The following is a 19,886-nucleotide window of genomic DNA, read 5'->3' as shown; positions in this document are numbered from 1 at the left end:
TTTTTCTTCTATCAGACAGTGTATATCTTGAGGCCAAGTACTAGATCCCTTATTCAGCTTTTTAGAATCTCCAAGGCCAAATACAGTGCATGATACAGGGTAGATAGATGTCAGATTGTGCTCTCTTTAATTAATGAATGAAAGACTAAGTGACTCATGAAGTTTCAAATACATGCAAAAATATCTTACCTATATCTGAAGTTTTAAATTATAGTATATATTTTCACAGTTAAGTCAGTATTTTTCTCTTATAGTCTATTCCTCCTACTAGGCTGATTCCAAAGATAGAAAAAAATATTAATACAAAATAGTCTGCATACTTTTTCATTTCCAATGTATATGCTTCTATTAACATTTTGTCTTAACCATCTTTGACTCCCCAATGATTCCTATAGTTTTTGGTATATAACATGTACTCAAATATCTGTTGAATAAGTAAGTTATTTTCAAATTACCAGGAGTCTGTGAGCATATCACAATTACTGAAAAAAGCTCCAATGCAAAACATTTTAATAAATGGTCAAATATACAGTTATTAGAATTACCTAAATATCACTTATATAAAAACTGGTATATCACATTAGATGACACTATAAAAACACAAATCACACACTGACAACAACCCCTGCAGTCCAAGAATACCCCCCTCATCAATAGTACAAATTACACTTTTTAAAAAAGACAATGTTTAGACATTTAAACCAAAGTAACTTTGACTAGACTAAATACATTCATTCATCAAGTACAATAAATTCAGCACAGTCACTAACAACACAATTTTAGGTGCGATTTCACATGCTTTCATAAGTCTTCCAGTTCAGGTCCCACAGTAAAGTGTCTTTGTGCACACCATTTCCATTTATATATAGGTGTATCATACATCATACTTAAGACTATTTTACTTCATAATTAAATGTGTTAATGTATATTGTAAGTGAATACCAGGCCAAAATTTAACCCCAGTGATGACAAATTTCAACAATTAAAAAAAAAAAAACAATTCTTTACAGTATATTCTAATTTGTTTAATTGCATGGGTACTATTTCCTCTTACTAAATACTATCAAAATAAGTAATAAGAATTTAAATATTAAATCCAAAAACATGGAGATTCCAACCTTCCTAAAATATTAATAAGCATTTTAGTAATATGACCATTTAAGTCAAAAAGTAATTTCATATTCATTGCCAAATTAAAATACCTATGATTTGAAGACAGAGGTCTAAAATACTTGCAGTAAATTGAAAAGTACAATTTTTTAAACGTGCAGTAATTTGCTTGTGAATTTGTAATGGAATGTTTTTCACAGTAATACTATGTTAAAATACTACTCTAAATGATCAGTCTAAGTACACGTACCTTTACCAGCAAGAAAAATTAAGGCCTTTTAATGCTATCAATAATTACAGCTGAACTCAAATGTCAAATAGAGGGTACAATGCGGCAAACTATTATTTTTAACCTCTAACATATTGTTAGTTGCTTCATCTCAACTCAATTACTTATCTTCCCATGAAGTTGAATGTTAGTTAACTACTACCTTTAAATAAGCATTTCTCCATATCTCTATTTTCATTTAGCCCTGAACCCAGTCAATCTAGACAGAATGTTGGAAATATTAGGGCTTTGTCTGATTGGATCACAACTTTACATTCAGGGGTTAAAAATGTTTGTCCCATTTATATTTCTGAATGAACTAAGATGCCTGGCCTCCATAGACAACATTACATATTTTCCCAAAGCACTGGCAGATAATTGCTACTTCTTCACTTGGCCAAAGTGACTTTTTTTTTTTTTTTAAATTTAAGTGTAGGCTATGAAGATATTACAGGATGTAAGGAAGGATAACCAAGGCTACAAATATATCAAATCAAGGTTAAAGGCACTGGATAAGGAAGATTATTACAAAGCACTGTAAACAATTTTTAAAGCAAATCAAATTTTACAGTATCAAATGCCAAACTACTAAGAGCAGATGGTACTAAAATGATGACAATGCTTTAAAATAGTGGACAAAATTTCTGTAATTTCACAAATAAAATTCTTTCATTGTTCTACCATTTTTTTTCATCCTACATGTTCTTTAATATTCCAAATCCTAGAAACAAAAGTGTTTTCAGTTGCATGAAATGAGAAAACTGCAACTGAAATACCTCTGAAAATTAATTTTATCTTAAGTTACATTATAAATTTGATATATAATACATATACATATAGTACAGAGATATGAAGATCATCTTGGAAATCATAAAACAGTAAATTAAACTCAATTAAAATTTTAAAAAAATCTTATTCAGTTGAACACAATCTAAAGCCCCACAATAGCAAACTGTAGTGTAAAGAGGCACAGAAAGTACAATTTTCAGACACATTAAACAAATAATGAATACAGAGTTGAAAATACCACATGCTCCAGTTTAGAGTCATTTAATACACACGTTTTCACAACTGTTTCTTGAAAAACTATTTAGATAAAATATTTAGCATTTATCATCAATTTTAAATTTATCTGAATCTATGCAACTTTTATCCATATTAAAATACTGATTACTGTAAATACTTTATTATAAAACTATTATACAATTTAAATTTTTATTAGAGAAATGTATTATTCACTATTCATAATCAAAGTCTTTTTCATGAGTGCATTTCATAAGAAATACACAAAAATCATTATTTATGATTTCTAGGGAGAAGAAACTATGGTAATCCTATTAACCCAAACTATATCCTTATTATTATTTCTTAAACATTTAAATGTTTAAATATGCTTGGTGACTAGTGATCTTTCATCCCCACAGTGGTAAATTTCAGCATAATGTTAAATGACTGGACTAGACAATAAAATAGTCACATGTAGATAAACGAAAACCAATACTTGTTCTCTTACATGTAAGCTTACTTATACAATAACACCAAATGAATAACAGTGATTAAAAAAAAAATGTAAACAGAATAAAAGGTGAATCCCTTCCCTGAAGAACAAAAGATAAAAGTATTTCTCATTTTATAAAAACAAAACATTATCTATCAAAAAGGTAAGACACTGATTTTACAAATCTATCATTTCTAAATATGGATAAAGAAAATCTGGAACAAAAGATTCACATTTTATTGAGCTAAAATGCACAAAAAATATGATAATACTTAAATTAATTCATTGTAATAGGTTGATACTATCCCATACTAAAAAGTATCTTGTTAAGATTCAAAATAGTGTTTAATTATCTCAGCTTAAGATTTACTGAATCACTATCCAAGTAACAACAACAACAAAAGTCCACATTGTAGGACAAAAAAAGCAAAACAAAATTTCTATTCACTATGACTTGAATTTCATCCCCACAAAAAAAGCTACAGCGATACCCATTTAGGCAATAGGCAAACATATGAAGTCCTTATGGAAAATACCTACACTGACCCTAAGTAAAAAATGTAAAATAATCAAATTTTGCTATAATAAATGCATGTGAATTTTAAAGGTATACAAGCTTAATAAATTTACTAAGCATAGAATTAATTTCATACTTCTCTTTGTGCTCAGATGATTACAAAAGCACATTCAGAGAGAGGGTTGGGAAGGTGAGATAAAACTGTGATACTTTCCTTCACACTAAAAAAGGGTATTTTAATTCTGAGGGGAAAAGAAAGGGAAGAGTCTAACAGTTCACAACTCTAAAACAACTTCCAAGAATATGACAAGACTGTTAATTACTTAAGACATTTTGCTGGTAAATCAAAGCTCAATGAAAACAAACATTTAACATTTTTGCAAATTTAATTTCAAAGTTTTAAATGTTTCTGAAAATACCTAGTTTTTTTTTTTAAGGTGATGAATGTGAAACAGAGATAATACCTACAGATCTACTTTTTCCAAGAAAATTAGCACTGCCCCTTTCATGAAATTAAATTATAATCTCTCTCTTGAATATGATATAAAACTGTTTTGAGTAAGAATGAAACAGAAGCATGAATTTAGATATGCACCAAGCTCTGTATGATGTACTAATTTACACATGGTATTTTTGACAACTGAATGTTATCCTTCACTGCTTATTAGAATTTTGAAAAACGCTTTTTAGCAACATACAGTCATACCACTGCTTAACTAAAAGGGCACATACAAATACATGAATTATAAAAGAAAAACCTCAAAATGAGTTATTTAAAGGGGAAACAAAAAGAGCTTCAATCATCCATCTTTTTGAAGCTACAGAGTAAAAGGCAAGGTACTTTATGGTTTATAAATACTTGTCACAATGTAGTAAATACATATTCCAATTTTCTCATAAATTAAACATTAAAAAAAAAATATTTTGTTCCTGGCAAATATCTTCTCTTTTCCCTAACCCTGGCAAGACTAATAAGTGCCCTTAATTTTAAGACTTTTGTTGTTGTTGTTTTTATCCATTTCAATGATCTTTTTCATGAAGTATGTATATAAGTGAAAATGAAAGGAAAAAATCTGCTTTTGGAATGCAATAATTCTAAATCATTTTACTAAGAAGCACCTTTTGATACGCTGGTTTGAACTTTTAATACAAAACCTAAAGAATAACTTTTTTCTGTAGAATTCTCTCCAGTTTTAATAATTTCATACATAGCAATACTAAGGATATCAGCCTATGCTTTCTACATTTTTTTAAGTGTTTTAATAATGTAATGAGTTATAGATATGGCTCACCATGGCCAGGTAGACAGAGGTTTCATGATAAATGGCTACAGAAAACAAACTAGACTCATTATGATTGAATAATAGTTTGCATTTTGCTTGAGCCAACAGACATTTAAGCCACGTACCACCACATTCCCTGCATAACATTCCTAAGTTTCTTTACTCTTTATAGTTTTTTAATGAATAATTAGTTTTCCTGAGTAAGATTATAAAAAAGTTAACTCTTCTACCAAAAGTATAAAGACAAAATGTAGACTCACAATACAAATTTTTTACACAGCATTACAAGTGCAGAGTTATTAACTGCTGCTCTTTGTTATGATTGCCCCACCCCTTTAAAAGACTGCAGCAAAAGATTCAATTGTCTAATATGCTCTGCAGTACAGTAATTAAATGCTTCAGCCCATAAACATATCCCTCATCTACTGTGTTGCTAGGGAACACATGAGCAAAGTCTATCATTCTCACTTCTACTTCTGCAGTCTCTTGACAACCAGTGGGAAGATGGTAGAAAACTTTTTCCAGTTGGGAAAGTACATTTCCGTTTAAACGCTCCTGTGACATGCTTTTCCACCCATTGTCTTGCTCTATATTTTCAACTTTCAATGAAGTCTGACTGTGATGCTTTTTTGAATACATTTTTCTGTGACAAGCATACATTTTGGACAAGCTTTTACCCACTGAAGCTTCTATTTTTCCATTCGCTGTATAATTTAACACATGAAAGTTATTATTGTACTCCAGTACATCTGTGTCTGAGAGCTGACCTTTGGACAAAAACTTTTCTGCCAAAGTCCTGTCATTCAATTTTGTAGTAGTTGGCTGAGATGAACCTTCATAAACAAACAGTAATGAACTTGCATAAAAGTTAAGCTGCTTCTGGCTTTCAAACCACTGGAGAATTTTCTCAATCTTCTGAATACTGGCAGCAATAGCATCTCTTCTTAAGCAGAATCCATTATGAAAAAAATGGGAGACTCCTATAAGAAGGAAAATACTAGGATTATAATGAAATTATGTAATAACCATCACTTGGGAAGTAATTTCATCTTAGATACAATTATTAAACTTTCTCCCATCAGCCCCTGTAATTAAGCAAACAGATAAGAATTCCAGTTAAACACAGAATCTTGGAGCTCAACTTAATTTCTGGTGAAGATGTTCTTCTTAGAAAACATACAAATGACACTTAAGTAAAGCAAAACACATTATTTAGACAAGAAATTTACTACAGGTAGACTACTAGTTTAGTGCCGTCTATATATATTCTCTTAAGGAACAGGATTCCAAGATTTTCTTCATTTGCTATTATGAAGAATTTTATAGTAAGACTATATGTTTGTTAGAATCATGAACTAATCTAGAACCTAGAGTCAAAGCATAATCATTTTCAATTATGTCAATAGCCCATTACCAAAATACCAAATCATAACTGTACTTAATTTTTTATGCTCTCAACAATACTAATTAAACCAGCCTTTTCACAAAAGGTGAGCTCACTTTGGAGACTAGCAGTAGTCCAAGTTAATTATGTTATTCAATATTGAGACTTAATGTTTTAGCCTATCATATTAGGCCTCTTAAAATTATTTATGCGTATTTTATCATATTTGGGAATCCATGGAATTTGATTTTTGCTGTTCCCCTACTTTGGTATAAAAACTGCTAAAACTATATATTCATATTGGCCTGAGAAATATTTTAATATAGAGCCAATCTCTATTTATACTACTCAACTTCTTCCTCATCCTGGGTACAGTTAATAATAAACTTTAACAGAACATTATATATGGAAGTCTTTTATCATTGCTTTTATAATATCTTGGCCATACACATTTTAGAAGTATATATGTTAAGACAGTATTGAGAATTGAATCACTATACCAAAGAAGAATTAAAACTGAAATTACTTTAGAATTATTCTGATTAATTCTATAGTAATAAAAAGCACTGAAGTATGGTTTTTCAATCCTTACCATCCTTTAGAGTTTCTTTTGTTAAGCTTCTTCCATAGTGCTGGTTTTTTGTCTCATAGCTATCAGAATGAACATGATAAACCTGTCAGAAAAAAATACTGAATATTAAAAATGAATACTCCTTAACCCTGGGGGTTTTATCCCAGCAATGAAAGGATGGCTAAAGATGAGAAGATCTACTCATATAATTCATTCTAATGGATTTAAGATGAAAAAAGAGAGTCATAGTGTCATATCAATGATGCTGAAAACGCATTTAGCATATTTATATCCACTACTGATGAAAACTCTCTAAAAAGATAGTTAAGTATTTCCACTATGAAAAAATTATCCATTTTAATCCATCAAAAGTTAGTCTCAAGTTTAAAAATGAAATAAGGAAGTATCTGTCTTAAAATAGAAGAAACTCCCATAAAAACTACTCTACTACAATACCTTTTATCATTATTATTACCTAATATTGTTCCAGAGCCTCTAGCAAATCCAAATAGATTACAAAGAAATAAGAGGCATAATTTGAAAAGGAGGAAAAAAATATTACCCTTTGTACATAATGGTTATATAATTGGAAAAATCAATTTAAAAAGTTAACACAAACAATAAAAACCTGAAATGGTGACAGCACAAATTAGTAAATAGAAAATAACCTTTCATATATACAAACAACTGACTAGAAAATGTAAGACTCCATTTATAAATCAAGTTAAGAAATAAAACAAAGGAATAAACAGAAGGCATGAACCTTATGTGCAAAGTACTTATAAGATACAATGTAAAAGAGATTATATGGAAAAGTGAAAGTGTTAATCGGTCATTTATGTCTCACTCTTTCAGACCCCCATGGACTGTGGCCTACGAGGCTCCTTTGTCCATGGGATTTCCAGGCAAGGATACTGGAGTGGGTTGGACAGGGAGGCCTGGTGTGCCGCAGTCCATAGGATCTCAAAGAGTCGGACACAACTAAGCAACTGAATTAAAACTAAACATAGTAGACTGATTACTAAGATCAAGAAAATAAACACATGCACCACTTCATACAGTTAACTAATTTTTAGTGTGTATATAAGATCTACTCTCAGCCAATTTCAAGAATATTGTATTATTAACTGGTGACACTGCTGGTAAAGAACCCACCTGCAAATGCAGGAGACGTAAGAGACGCAGCTACAATCCCTGGGTCAGAAAGATCCCCTGGAGGAGGAGATGGCAACGTACTCCAATATTTTTGCCTGGAGAATCCCATGGACAGAGGAGCCTGGCAGGCTACAGTCCACAGGGTCGCAAAGAGTTGGACAAAACTGAAGCGACTTAGCACACTTGTAGCCACTATGCTATACATTAGCTTATAAGAATTTATCTTATAACTGAAAGTTTGTATCTTCTGATCTCATTTCTCCCTTCCCCAAGTCCCTAGAAAGCCCAATTCCATTTTCTGTTTTTATGAAATCAGCTTTGTCTTTTGAGTTTCTGTTCTTGACTACAGATGTAAGTGCCACCACACAGTATCTGTCTTTCTTTGGTTTACTGCATTATTGCATGGTTTCATCCACGTTGTTACAAATGGCAGGACTTCCTTCTTTATAATGCATGAATAATATTACACTGTGTAAAGAACCACACCTTCTATGTCCATAAATCTGTAGATGAACACTTAGGTTGCTCCCAGATAGGTTGTTTCCACATCTTGGCTATTGTGTATAATGCTGCAATGAACACAGGAGTAGAGATATCTCTTCAGGATAATAATTCTAATAAAACATATTATAGAATCAAAAACACATGAGAAGCCTGTATGTGATAATGGTATTTTAAACTAGTAGAAAAAGATGAATGATTATTAAATGGTGTTAGTATCATTCATTCAGTGGGGATCTGGAAAAAAATAAGTTGTATTTATAACTTATACTAAAATATTAATATTAATCCAAATACATCAAAGATCAAACTGAACAAAATAAAATGCCTTCCCACCTAAAGATGGCAGAATCCTTAAATAACTGGTAACCAGGGAAGGCATTTCCAACTAAAACTCAATCTACCACATACAATATGCTTTTTAAAATGTTGATAGTGTTTTTGCCATTCAAATATCAAAAGACAAACAGAAAAAAAAAAAGGTATTTGAAATGTATCTGATGAACAAAGAGCATGTTTACTCATGGGAAATTAAACAATGGAATCTGAAGAGTTCACTAAAATCAGGTCTCAAACATACCAGGAAAACTGACTATCCCCAAACTGTGGCAAACAAAAGTATCTCAAGTTCAGTTCAGTTCAGTTGCTCAGTCGTGTCCGACTCTTTGCGACCCCATGAATCACAGCACGCCAGAACTCCCTTTCTATCACCAACTCCCGGAGTTCACTCAGATTCACGTTCATCGAGGCAGTGATGCCATCCAGCCATCTCATGCTCTGTCGCCCCCTTCTCCTCCTGCCCCCAATACCCCTCAGCATCAAAGTCTTTTCCAATCAGTCAACTCTTCACATGAGGTGGCCAAAGTATTGGAGTTTCAGCTTTAGCATCATTCCTTCCAAAGAAATCCCACAGCTGATCATCTTCAGAATGGACTGGTTGGATCTCCTTGCAGTCCAAGGGACTCTCAAGAGTCTTCTCCAACACCGCAGTTCAAAAGCAGCAATTCTTCAGCACTCAGCTTTCTTCACAGTCCAACTCTCATATCCATACATGACTACTGGAAAAACCATAGCCTTGACTAGACGGACCTTAGTCGGCAAAGTAACGTCTCGGCTTTTGAATATGCTATCTAGGTTGCTCATAACTTTTCTTCCAAGGAGTAAGTGTCTTTTAATTTCATGGCTGCAGTCACCATCTGCAGTGATTCTGGAGCCCCAAAAACTAAAGTCTGACACTGTTTTCACTGTTTCCCATCTATTTCCCATGAAGTGATGGGACCAGATGCCGTGATCTTCGTTTTCTGAATGTTGAGCTTTAGGCCAACTTTTTCACTCTCCACTTTCACTTTCATCAAGAGGCTTTTAGTTCCTCTTCACTATCTGCCATAAGGGTGGTGTCGTCTCCATATCTGAGGTTATTGATATTTCTCCTGGCAATCTTGATTCCAGCTTGTGTTTCTTCCAGTCCAGCATTTCTCGTGATGTACTTTGCATAGAAGTTAAATAACAGGGTGACAATATACAGCCTTAACGTACTCCTTTTCCTATTTGGAACCAGTCTGTTGTTCCATGTCCAGTTCTAACTGTTGCTTCCTGGCCTGCATACAGATTTCTCAAGAGGCAGGTCAGGTGGTCTGGTAGTCCCATATCTTTCAGAATTTTCCACAGTTTATTGTGATCCACACAGTCAAAGGCTTTGGCATAGTCAGTAAAGCAGAAGTAGATGTTTTTCTGGAACTCTCTTGCTTTTTCCATGATCCACCGGATGTTGGCAATTTGATCTCTGGTTCCTCTGCCTTTTCTAAAACCAGCTTGAACATCAGGAAGTTCACGGTTCAAGTATTGCTGAAGCCTGGCTTGGAGAATTTTGAGCATTACTTTACTAACGTGAGATGAGTGCAACTGTGCGGTAGCTTGAGCATTCTTTGGCATTGCCTTTCTTTGTGACTGGAATAAAAACTGACCTTTTCCAGTCTTGTGGCCACTGCTGAGTTTTCCAAATTTGCTGGCACATTGAGTGCAGCACTTTCACAGCATCATCTTTCAGGACTTAAAATAGCTCACTGGAATTCCATCACCTCCACTAGCTTTGTTCGTAGCGATGCTTCCTAAGGCCCACTTGACTTCACATTCCAGGATGTCTGGCTCTAGATGAGTGATCACACCATCGTCATTCTCTGGGTCGTGAAGATCTTTTTTGTACAGTTCTTCTGTGTATTCTTGACACCTGTTCTTAATATCTTCTGCTTCTGTTAGGTCCATACCATTTCTGTCCTTTATTGAGCCCATCTTTGCATGAAATGTTCCCTTGGTATCTCTAATTTTCTTGAAGAGATCGCTAATCTTTCCCATTCTGTTCTTTTCCTCTATTTCTTTGCACTGATAGCTAAAGAAGGCTTTCTTACCTCTTCTTGCTGTTCTTTGGAACTCTGCATTCAGATGCTTATATCTTTCCTTTTCTCCTTTGCTTTTTGCTTCTCTTCTTTTCACAGCTATTTGTAAGCCCTCTCCAGATAGCCATTTTGCTTTTTTGCATTTCTTTTCCATGGGGATGGTTTTGATCCCTGTCTCCTATACAATGTCACACACCTCATTCCATAGTTCATCAGGCACTCTATCTATCAGATCTAGGCCCTTAAATCTATTTCTCACTTCCACTGTATAATCATAAGCGATTTGATTTAGGTCATATCTGAATGTTCTAGTGGTTTTCCCTACTTTCTTCAATTTAAGTCTGAATTTGGCAGACACACTGAAACCATACTCACAGAAAACTAGTCAGTCCAATCACACTAGGACCACAGCCTTGTCTAACTCAATGAAACTAAGACATGCCTATGGGGCAATCCAGGGCGGGCAGGTCATGGTGGAGAGGTCTGACAGAATGTGGTCCACTGGAGAAGGGAATGGCAAACCACTTCAGCATTCTTGCCATAAGAACCCCATGAACAGTATGAAAAGGCAAAATGATAGGATACTGAAAGAGGAACTCCCCAGGTCAGTTGGTGTCCAATATGCTAAGGAGATCAGTGGAAAAATTTAACTCCAGAAAGAATGAAGGGATGGAGCCAAAGCAAAAACAATACCCAGCTGTGGATGTAACTGGTGATAGAAGCAAGGTCCGATGCTCTAAAGAGCAATACTGCATAGGAACCTGGACTGTCAGGTCCATGAATCAAGGCAAATTGGAAGTGGTCAAACAAGAGATGGCAAGCGTGAATGTCAACATTCTAGGAATCAGCAAACTAAAATGGACTGGAATGGGTGAATTTAACTCAGATGACCATTATATTTACTACTGCGGGCAGGAATCCCTCAGAAGAAATGGAGTAGACATCATGGTCAACGAAAGAGTCCAAAATGCAGTACTCGGATGCAATCTCAAAAACAACAGAATCTCTGTCTCCAAGGCAAACCATTCAATATCATGGTATTCCAAGTCTATGCCCCAACCTGTAATGCTGAAGAAGCTGAAGTTGAATGGTTCTTTGAAGACCTACAAGACCTTTTAGAACTAGCTCCTTAAAAAGATGCCCTTTTCATTATAGGGGACTGGAATGCAAAAGCAGGAAGTCAAGAAACACCTGGAGTAACAGGCAAATTTAGCCTTGGAATGCAGAATGAAGTAGGGCAAAGTAATAGAGTTTTGCCAAGAAAATGCACTGGTCATAGCAAACATCCTTTTCCAACAACACGAGAGAAGACTACACACGGACATCACCAGATGGTCAATACCGAAATCAGATTGATTATATTCTCTGCAGCCAAAGATGGAGAAGCTCTATACAGTCAACAAAAACAAGACCAGGAACTGACTGTGGCTCAGATCATGAACTCCTTATTACGAATTTCAGATTTAAATTGAAGAAAGTAGGGAAAACCACTAGACCATTCAGGTATGAGCTAAATCAAATCCCTTATGATTATACAGTGGAAGTGAGAAATAATTTTAAGGGCCTAGATCTGATAGATAGAATGCCTGATGAACTACGGAATGAGGTTTGTGACATTGTACAGGAGACAGGGATCAAAACAATCCCCATGGAAAAGTATCTCCAGACACTGCCAAACGACTCCCTGGGAAATTAAACTGCCCCTGGTTCAAACCATCTACTTCTGCTTTATTCACTATGCCAAAGCTTTTGACTGTGTGAATCATAACAAACTGTGGAAAATTCTTAAAGAGATGGGAATACCAGACTACCTGACCTGCCTCCTGAGAAATCTGTATGCAGGTTAAGAAGCAACAGTTAGAATGCTGCAATAGTCCCATGCTACAGTTCATGGGATTGCAAAGAGTTGGACACGACTGAGCGACTAAACTGACCTGGTTCAAAATCACTGCTTTGTATCAAGCAGATTGCCAGTATCTACCACAATTATAAATGCATACAAGCTCAATTCCCCTCTAGGCACTTATTCCATAAATACACTAGCACACTGGTGAAATGAGGAAGGTCTCCAGTCATTCATTCCAAACGTTATTTGTAATAGCAAAAGACTGGAAACAAGTCAAACGATCCATTACAGACAGCTGGTAATGCCACTATGGAAAAATCTCCATGATATGTTAAACAGAAAAAAAGCAAGATACAGAACAGTGTTCAAAGTAGATGGTTTTGCAATATAGGAACAAATATCTCTGGAAGGATACATTGGTGAGGAAAAAAAAAATCACTATTAATATAATATCCTGTGTGGGGAGGCTGACTTCTTGCAGTATATGTTTCTATACTTTTTGGCATATGAACCATACAGTGATGTATTTCATTAATTTTTAATTAAATATTTTTAAGAAGCATTAAGAATACATTGCTTTAGAAAATGGTATTTTATAACTTTCAGTATGATATGGCTAATTACTCTCTATCTCAAATGCTTCACTTTATTCAAAAAATCCAAATAGTACAGTGTTCTTTTTACATACACTTAGCAGCCTATTTAAAGAAAAACAATTTATCTTGAACAAAGTGTTACTATGAACAAAAGAAAAACACTTTATATATATACCAAAATTACATTTGACTGCAAGAAAAATTATTTTCATAAGGACAGTTAATTATATCCAGAAAGTGATTTTTTAAAAAGTACTCATGTTCTCTATGCCCAGAAATACATGTAAAAGAGGATTTTCAAAGTGACAGAGGTATTAGCTAATACTATATGGCAATAAGATGGCAATATATAAATTTATCAAATCAATACGCTGTACAGCTCAAACATACACAATGTCATGTGTCACTTATCTTGAAATGAAAAGATGAAATTGAGAAAATAAATAATGTGATAAAATTAAATACAAAAATAAATGAGAAGAATTTTCAAATACCCAGTCATATAATGGCAACCCACTCCAGTGTTCTTGCCTGGAGAATCCCGGGGACGGGGGAGCCTGGTGGGCTTCTGTCTATGGGGTCGCACAGAGTCAGACACGACTGAAGCGACTTAGCAGCAGCAGCAGTCATGTAAACTACCAACTGCTGCTCCTGCTAAGTAGCTTCAGTCGTGTCCGACTCTTCCCGACCCCATGGACTGCAGCCTATCAGGCTCCTCCACCCATGGGATTTTCCAGGCAAGAGTACTGGAGTGGGTTTCCACTGCCTTCTCCAAAACTACCAACTAGGAAATGTTTATAGAATCCAAAAAAAAAAAGGATTCTCAAAACTTCACCATTCTACTATCCAGGGATGTATTTTCTGAGCTAAATTAAATTTCACATATGAAAAATCTAGATTTCACCTACAGATTAAAGCTAACTAGTTTCAATGAGACACCTTTATTTATATTCTCTCTCTACTTAGTTATTTATTCATTTATTTTTTATTGAAGTATAGTTGATTTACAATGCTCATTTACAATGCTCAATGTTCATTTCAGGCATGTCTGTTTACTTCTACTCTACTAGTTAAAGCTAGAATGTAAAGAGATCTGAGAATGTCTCCAATCTCAACCCACTACCCAGTCTTGATCAGTTACAAAGACGTTTGTAAATCAAGAGTTAACAGTGCCACCTTGAAAATATCTAAACAGGTAACAAAAAAAGATACTTAATTTTTTTTAAAGGAAAGGTAACCTGGAAGACATGAGGAGGGGGAGAAAATGACAAGTATAAATCAACTAAAATCTTGAATTACATGTTTTAAAGAAATTTCAGGTGAATTTCTACAAATTGTATTTCAATTATTTGCAGTTAATATTTTAAGTGTTAGTCTCTCAGTCATGTCTGACTCTTTGCGACCCCAAGGACTGTAGCCCAACAGGTTTCTCTGTCCACAGAATTCTCCAGGTAAGAATACTGGAGTGGTTAGCCATTCTCTTCTTCAGGGGATATTCCCCACCCAGAAATTGAACCCAAATCTCCTGCATTGCAGGCAGATTCTTTACTGCCTGAGCCAACAGGGAAGTCCAATAAATATAATAATCCCCACAGTTATACAGCACATGTTTAAAAAGTCAATAGAAAACTGGAAAATTAAACAACCATTCATTCACTTAATAGTTGACCACTAAGAACGCTACTTGAAAAAGGCAGAAAGTCCCAAAGCAAGCTGCTGATATATTTACTTGTCTCAAGTCTGATACTTTAAGCTAAAATACACTCCACCTGCCTATATATATGCTCCTTACATAAACTTACAATCACCTTTCATCAACTAGTTCAAAAAATGCTCTGCTTCTTGGTTTTCTACCTATTTTCCCTGTTGCCAATTCAAAATACTCTCTTTTCCAAAGTCACTTTATACTCCTCCTCTCTTGACTGATTTGCTCTTATAGCTCCTATTTTGTTTCTTTTTTGTTACAAATTATCTTAAATCTTTTGTTATTAAATCAAAGTGAGTCTTATCATCTATACCATCTTGGGATCAAGGAAATAACAGTGTAATTGTTGACAGTCATTTAAAAACAAGGAATTCCTGGGACTTCCCTGGCAGTCCAGTGCTTAAGATTCTGTGCTGCCAATGCAGAGGGCATGGGTTTGATTCCTGGTCAAGGAACTAAGATCCCACATGCTCATAGTGCAACCAAAAGATTTAATTAATTAATGTCAGGAATTTATATAAGGAAATTATGTATTTATAAGCAATAAATTCCTTAATGTAATAAGTTCCTATAAATATATTTATATGAATAAACTCCTTATATTTATATAAGAAATAATTATATATAATTCAGTTCTGTTCAGTCACTCAGTCATGACTGACTGTTTCCGACCCCATGGACTACAGCACACCAGGCCTCCCTGTTCATCACCAATTCCCGGAGTTCACCCAAACTCATGTCCATCAAGTTGGTGATGCAATCCAGCCATCTCATCCTCTGTCGTCCCCTTTCCCTCCTACCCACAATCCCTCCCAGGACCAGGGTCTTTTCCAATGAGTCAGTTCTTCACATCACGTGGCCAAAGTATTGGAGCTTCAGCATCAGACCTTCCTTCCAATGAACATGCAGAACTGATTTTTCCTTTAGGATGGACTGGTTTGATTTCCTTGCAGTCCAAGGGGCTCTCAAGAGTCTTCTCCAACACCACTGTTCAAAGGCATCAATTTTTCAGCACTCAGTTTTCTTTATAGTCCAACTCTCACATCCATACACAACTACCGGAAAAACCACAGCTTTGACTATACAGACCTTTGCTGGCATGTAATTAATTATAAGGAAATCATAAATTGGCATTTTCTTTTGCCCACCAAACCTCTTCCTACTTACTGGTTAAACATAATATAAAAACAATTTAAAACTGATATATTTGGTAAACTTCAGTATATTCAGTGAGGGTTGGTTTTGGATTTTGTTTTGTTTTTTTAATTTAAATTGGGCATGATTGTCTTGGAGGAAAATTTTTTAAATTTGGAACACTTATTCTAAAATTATCCAACTCTATCTTTAGTACTAATCTATAAACCCATTGTGATTGAACAGTTTAATAAATTTACCAAACACTAAGGAAATAACTATCTGAAAAAAAATCCTAATAGAACTCCTATTAAAACTCAAGTTATATCTCCCAATTTTAATATTCTAGAATTATATAATTTAGTCTATATTTATATTCTCATTCTTATTCATTATTTCACACTGCAATCATATCCTTTCTCAGATAAGCAAACTATATGTAATTATACACTGCTAACTACTATACAAAGGAAAGCCATGAGAATAAAATTAGGAGAACTCAAATTAATCTACAGATCAACATAATTTCTACCAAAATCCCAGGTGAACACTTGCTTGCAGAAACTGACAGACTGATCCTAAAATTCACGAGGAAGTCAAAGGGACCCTAGGTAGTCCAAACAATCTTGGAAAAGAACAAAGTTGGAAGTCTAACAATTCTCAGTTTCAAAAGTTATTCCAAAGCTACATTAATCAAAACAGTGTGGTTATTGGGAATTCCCTGGTGGTCCAGTGGTTAGCACTCAGTGCTTTCACTGACATGGGCCAGAGTTCAATCCCTGATCAGGGAACTAAGATCTAGCAAGCCATGTGGTACAGCCCCCCTGCTCCAAAAACAAGACAGTGTGATTCTGAGAAAATACCTGCTACAAATCAATGTATCTGGTAAAGGGTTAATATTCAAAACATATAAAGAAGTCAGACAATTTGATAGGAAAACTAACAAGTGCTGTTGAGAATATGAAGGAAAGGCAAACCTTGAGTACTACTAGTAGGAATATAAACTGGTACAGCCACTATAAAAAACAGTATGAAAGTTCCTCAAAAACTTAAAAAAAGAACTACCATTATACACCCAAGAAAAAGAAAACACAATGAACAAGTCTATCAGAGCCATTTTTCTAACAGCATTTGTCTCAGTTCATGTCTCTGTGTCCCATCTGGTAATTCTTGCAATATTTCAAACTTTTTTTATTATTACTATATTGTTATATTAGCTGTGATCAGTGATCTTTGAGGTTAGGCAATGGTTTCTTAGCCATGAAGCCAAGAGCACAAACAACAAAAGGCAAAATTAAATTAGATTTCAAAAAAAACATTTGTACTCAAAAGGTATTATCAAAAAAGTAAAAAAACAACCCACAGAAAAAAATAACCCAAATTAAAAGTGGGCAAAGGACCAGAATAGACATTTCTCCAAAGATGAGATGCACATGGATAAATAAGCACAAGAAAAGAGGCTCAATTCCATGAGCCATTAGGGAAATGTAAATAAAAACCACAATGAGATACCACTTCACAGCCACTAGAATAAGTTATAAAAAAAGAAGAGAGGCAGAATAACAAGGTTTGGGCTTTGGGTAACAATGCAGAGAAACTGAAACTCCTATACATCATTGGTAGAAATATAAAATGGTGTAAGAACTTTGGAAAACACTTTGGCAGTTTCTTTAAAATTTAAATTTAATCATGGCATTCACTAATCTCAAATTCAGGAACTACATACCTTAAAAAACATATGTACGTAACAACTTGTACCATGAATGTTCATAACAGCATTATTAATAACAGCCCCAAAGTGGAAACAACCCAAAGTTGATCAATGGATAAACAAAATGTGGTATATCCATACAAAAACAAAAAAGAATAAAATACAGATTTGTGCTAACTACATGGACGAACTCTGAAAACATTATGAAAGAAGCCAGTCACAAAAGACTACCTATTGTATTACATGATTCCCTTTATATGAAATGTCCAGAAGAGGCAAAGCTATACAGTCAGAAAGTAGATTAGAGCTGTAAATAAGTGACTGCTGATATGTATAGCTTTTCTTTTAGGTAATGAAAAAAATGTTCTACAGTTGAATACTTTGATGGCTGCTCAACTCTATGAGTATACTAAACCAATGAACTGCTACTTTAAATGAGTGAATTGAATGGTGGGTAAATAATATCTCAATAAAAACGTTATTAAAAAATACAAACAGAGGAACCTCTATTTGTCTGGGGAAATAACACACAGAGAGCAAAATCAGGCAGTGCCTTATTTATTTCTACTGTGTGTCTATACACACACACACACACATAAAGGCAATGGAAACCAACTGAAGAATTTTTAAGCTGGGGAATGTCAAAATTAGATATACATTTTAAAATGTTTGGAGAACAGACCAGAAGAGAACAAAACTGAAATTGAGAGGTAAAATACTTGTCTAGAGAGGAGTAATTTTGAAAATGGGACTCAGGTGCTTGAAAATTAAGATCAACAAAATTGATGGATGGCTTTGAGAGATGATGGTACTAAAAGGTTTCTCCTTCATAAAACTGGATGTATGATAATGTCATTCACTGACACGGAGAATAAGAGATTTGCTGTTAATGCTTTGGTTGTTATTTTGCAAAAGGGATGTAAGTCAGTTTTTTACAGTTAGTCCTAGATGTCTTTAAGTTATCCAAGTAAAATGTTGAATAGGCTGTTAGTTATATAGATTAGGAGATCACAGAAAAACCAGAGGCTAGATATGTATGTTCAGGAGTTATCAGTGTAAGTGAAACTGAATCAATGAGAATAAAGGACACTACTTGAGAAGAAACAGAAGGCAGTAAATGGAACTAAATGGAATACCTCAATATTTAAAGAATAAAGAAATGAGCTGGCAAAAAAAAAAAAGACTGCAAAGTGCTCTTAGGGAAAGAACAGGAGAGACTGCAGTGTTATGGACACAAAAGGAATGTTTCAAGGAGGACATGCTCATGTTGAAGACTGCTTTTAAAAGTGAAGTAAGATGAATAATGAAAAATGCCATTTGAATTTAGTGACACAGAGATGTCATTAGGGACCTTCATGAGGCACCAGTCTGGTGGCATGATGAAGCTAAAGCCAGATTAAAATGGGTTAAAGAATACAGCACGGCAAGTAAGGAAACAGTAACAAATATAACAAGCTTGGGTACAAAGAGGAAGCAATTTAAATGCACTGCTGCAGAACAGAGCAGGATAAAAGTGGGTTTTGATTTTTTTTCTTTTTCAATTGAGAGTGATTTGAACATTATTTGAAACAAAAAGGAAAAACTAAAGAGAGACCAAAGTTGAAGATAAAAAATAAAATAAAATAACAAGACAGAATCAACAATATTAGGTTGAGAAGAGGCAGAAGAGAAAGACAATCCAGAGGGCAAAGGGAAGGGCTGCCTCTGACAGCAGGATGGAAAATTCTTCAATGTAGAGAGGAATAATGAGGAAATGAAAGCATATGCAGGTTAGATGTGTATGTCTCTTAGCTGGAAATTAAAGGAAACCCTGTATAATGGCTTATGTTTTCTGAAGCAGAAGCCAAAATTATCTCCTAAGAGGAGGAAAGTGGAAGGGTGAATGATTTGAAAACAGTGAAGGTTTAAATAGGCATCACTTGTTTATAGAATTTCATTCCGCATTACCTAACTGTGGCATACTGTTTGCAAAGAGGGCCTCAACATCCTTATGCACACTGCCATTCATATTGTGACTTCTCTTTTTCCACAACCAGAAGTGGAGTCTTCTCCTTCCTATGAATATGGATTGCCCTGTGACATACTTTGACCCATATAATTTCATAAAAGTGACAGAAGGTGACTTCTTAACCTAGATTTCAACAGACCTCGTAGCTTTCATTCTTGCCTCCCTAAAATGTATATAGTACATGTAGAAGCTCCAGTCAGCATTCT

At 34.5% G+C, this 19,886-nt stretch overlaps 1 protein-coding gene across 4 annotated transcripts in view; it reads right to left on the bottom strand.

Moving 5' to 3' along the window:
- Positions 1-493: 493 nt before the first annotated feature.
- IPMK (inositol polyphosphate multikinase) overlaps positions 494-19,886 on the bottom strand; it is a 55,640-nt gene continuing 36,247 nt past the window's right edge. For all 4 annotated transcript variants that reach the window (XM_042238882.1, XM_042238883.1, XM_012102441.4 and 1 more), the window contains exons 5-6: positions 6,653-6,734; positions 494-5,656 (exon numbers count right to left, since the gene is read on the bottom strand). In XM_042238882.1, coding sequence (XP_042094816.1) covers positions 5,034-5,656; positions 6,653-6,734 — 705 coding nt within the window. In that variant the 3' untranslated portion in view covers positions 494-5,033. The remainder of the gene's footprint in view (positions 5,657-6,652; positions 6,735-19,886) is intronic.

This window comes from Ovis aries, chromosome 22 (assembly GCF_016772045.2).
Source record: "Ovis aries strain OAR_USU_Benz2616 breed Rambouillet chromosome 22, ARS-UI_Ramb_v3.0, whole genome shotgun sequence".
In the NCBI taxonomy this organism is placed as follows: Eukaryota; Metazoa; Chordata; class Mammalia; order Artiodactyla; family Bovidae; genus Ovis; species Ovis aries.
This window is presented reverse-complemented; position numbering and strand designations above follow the sequence as displayed.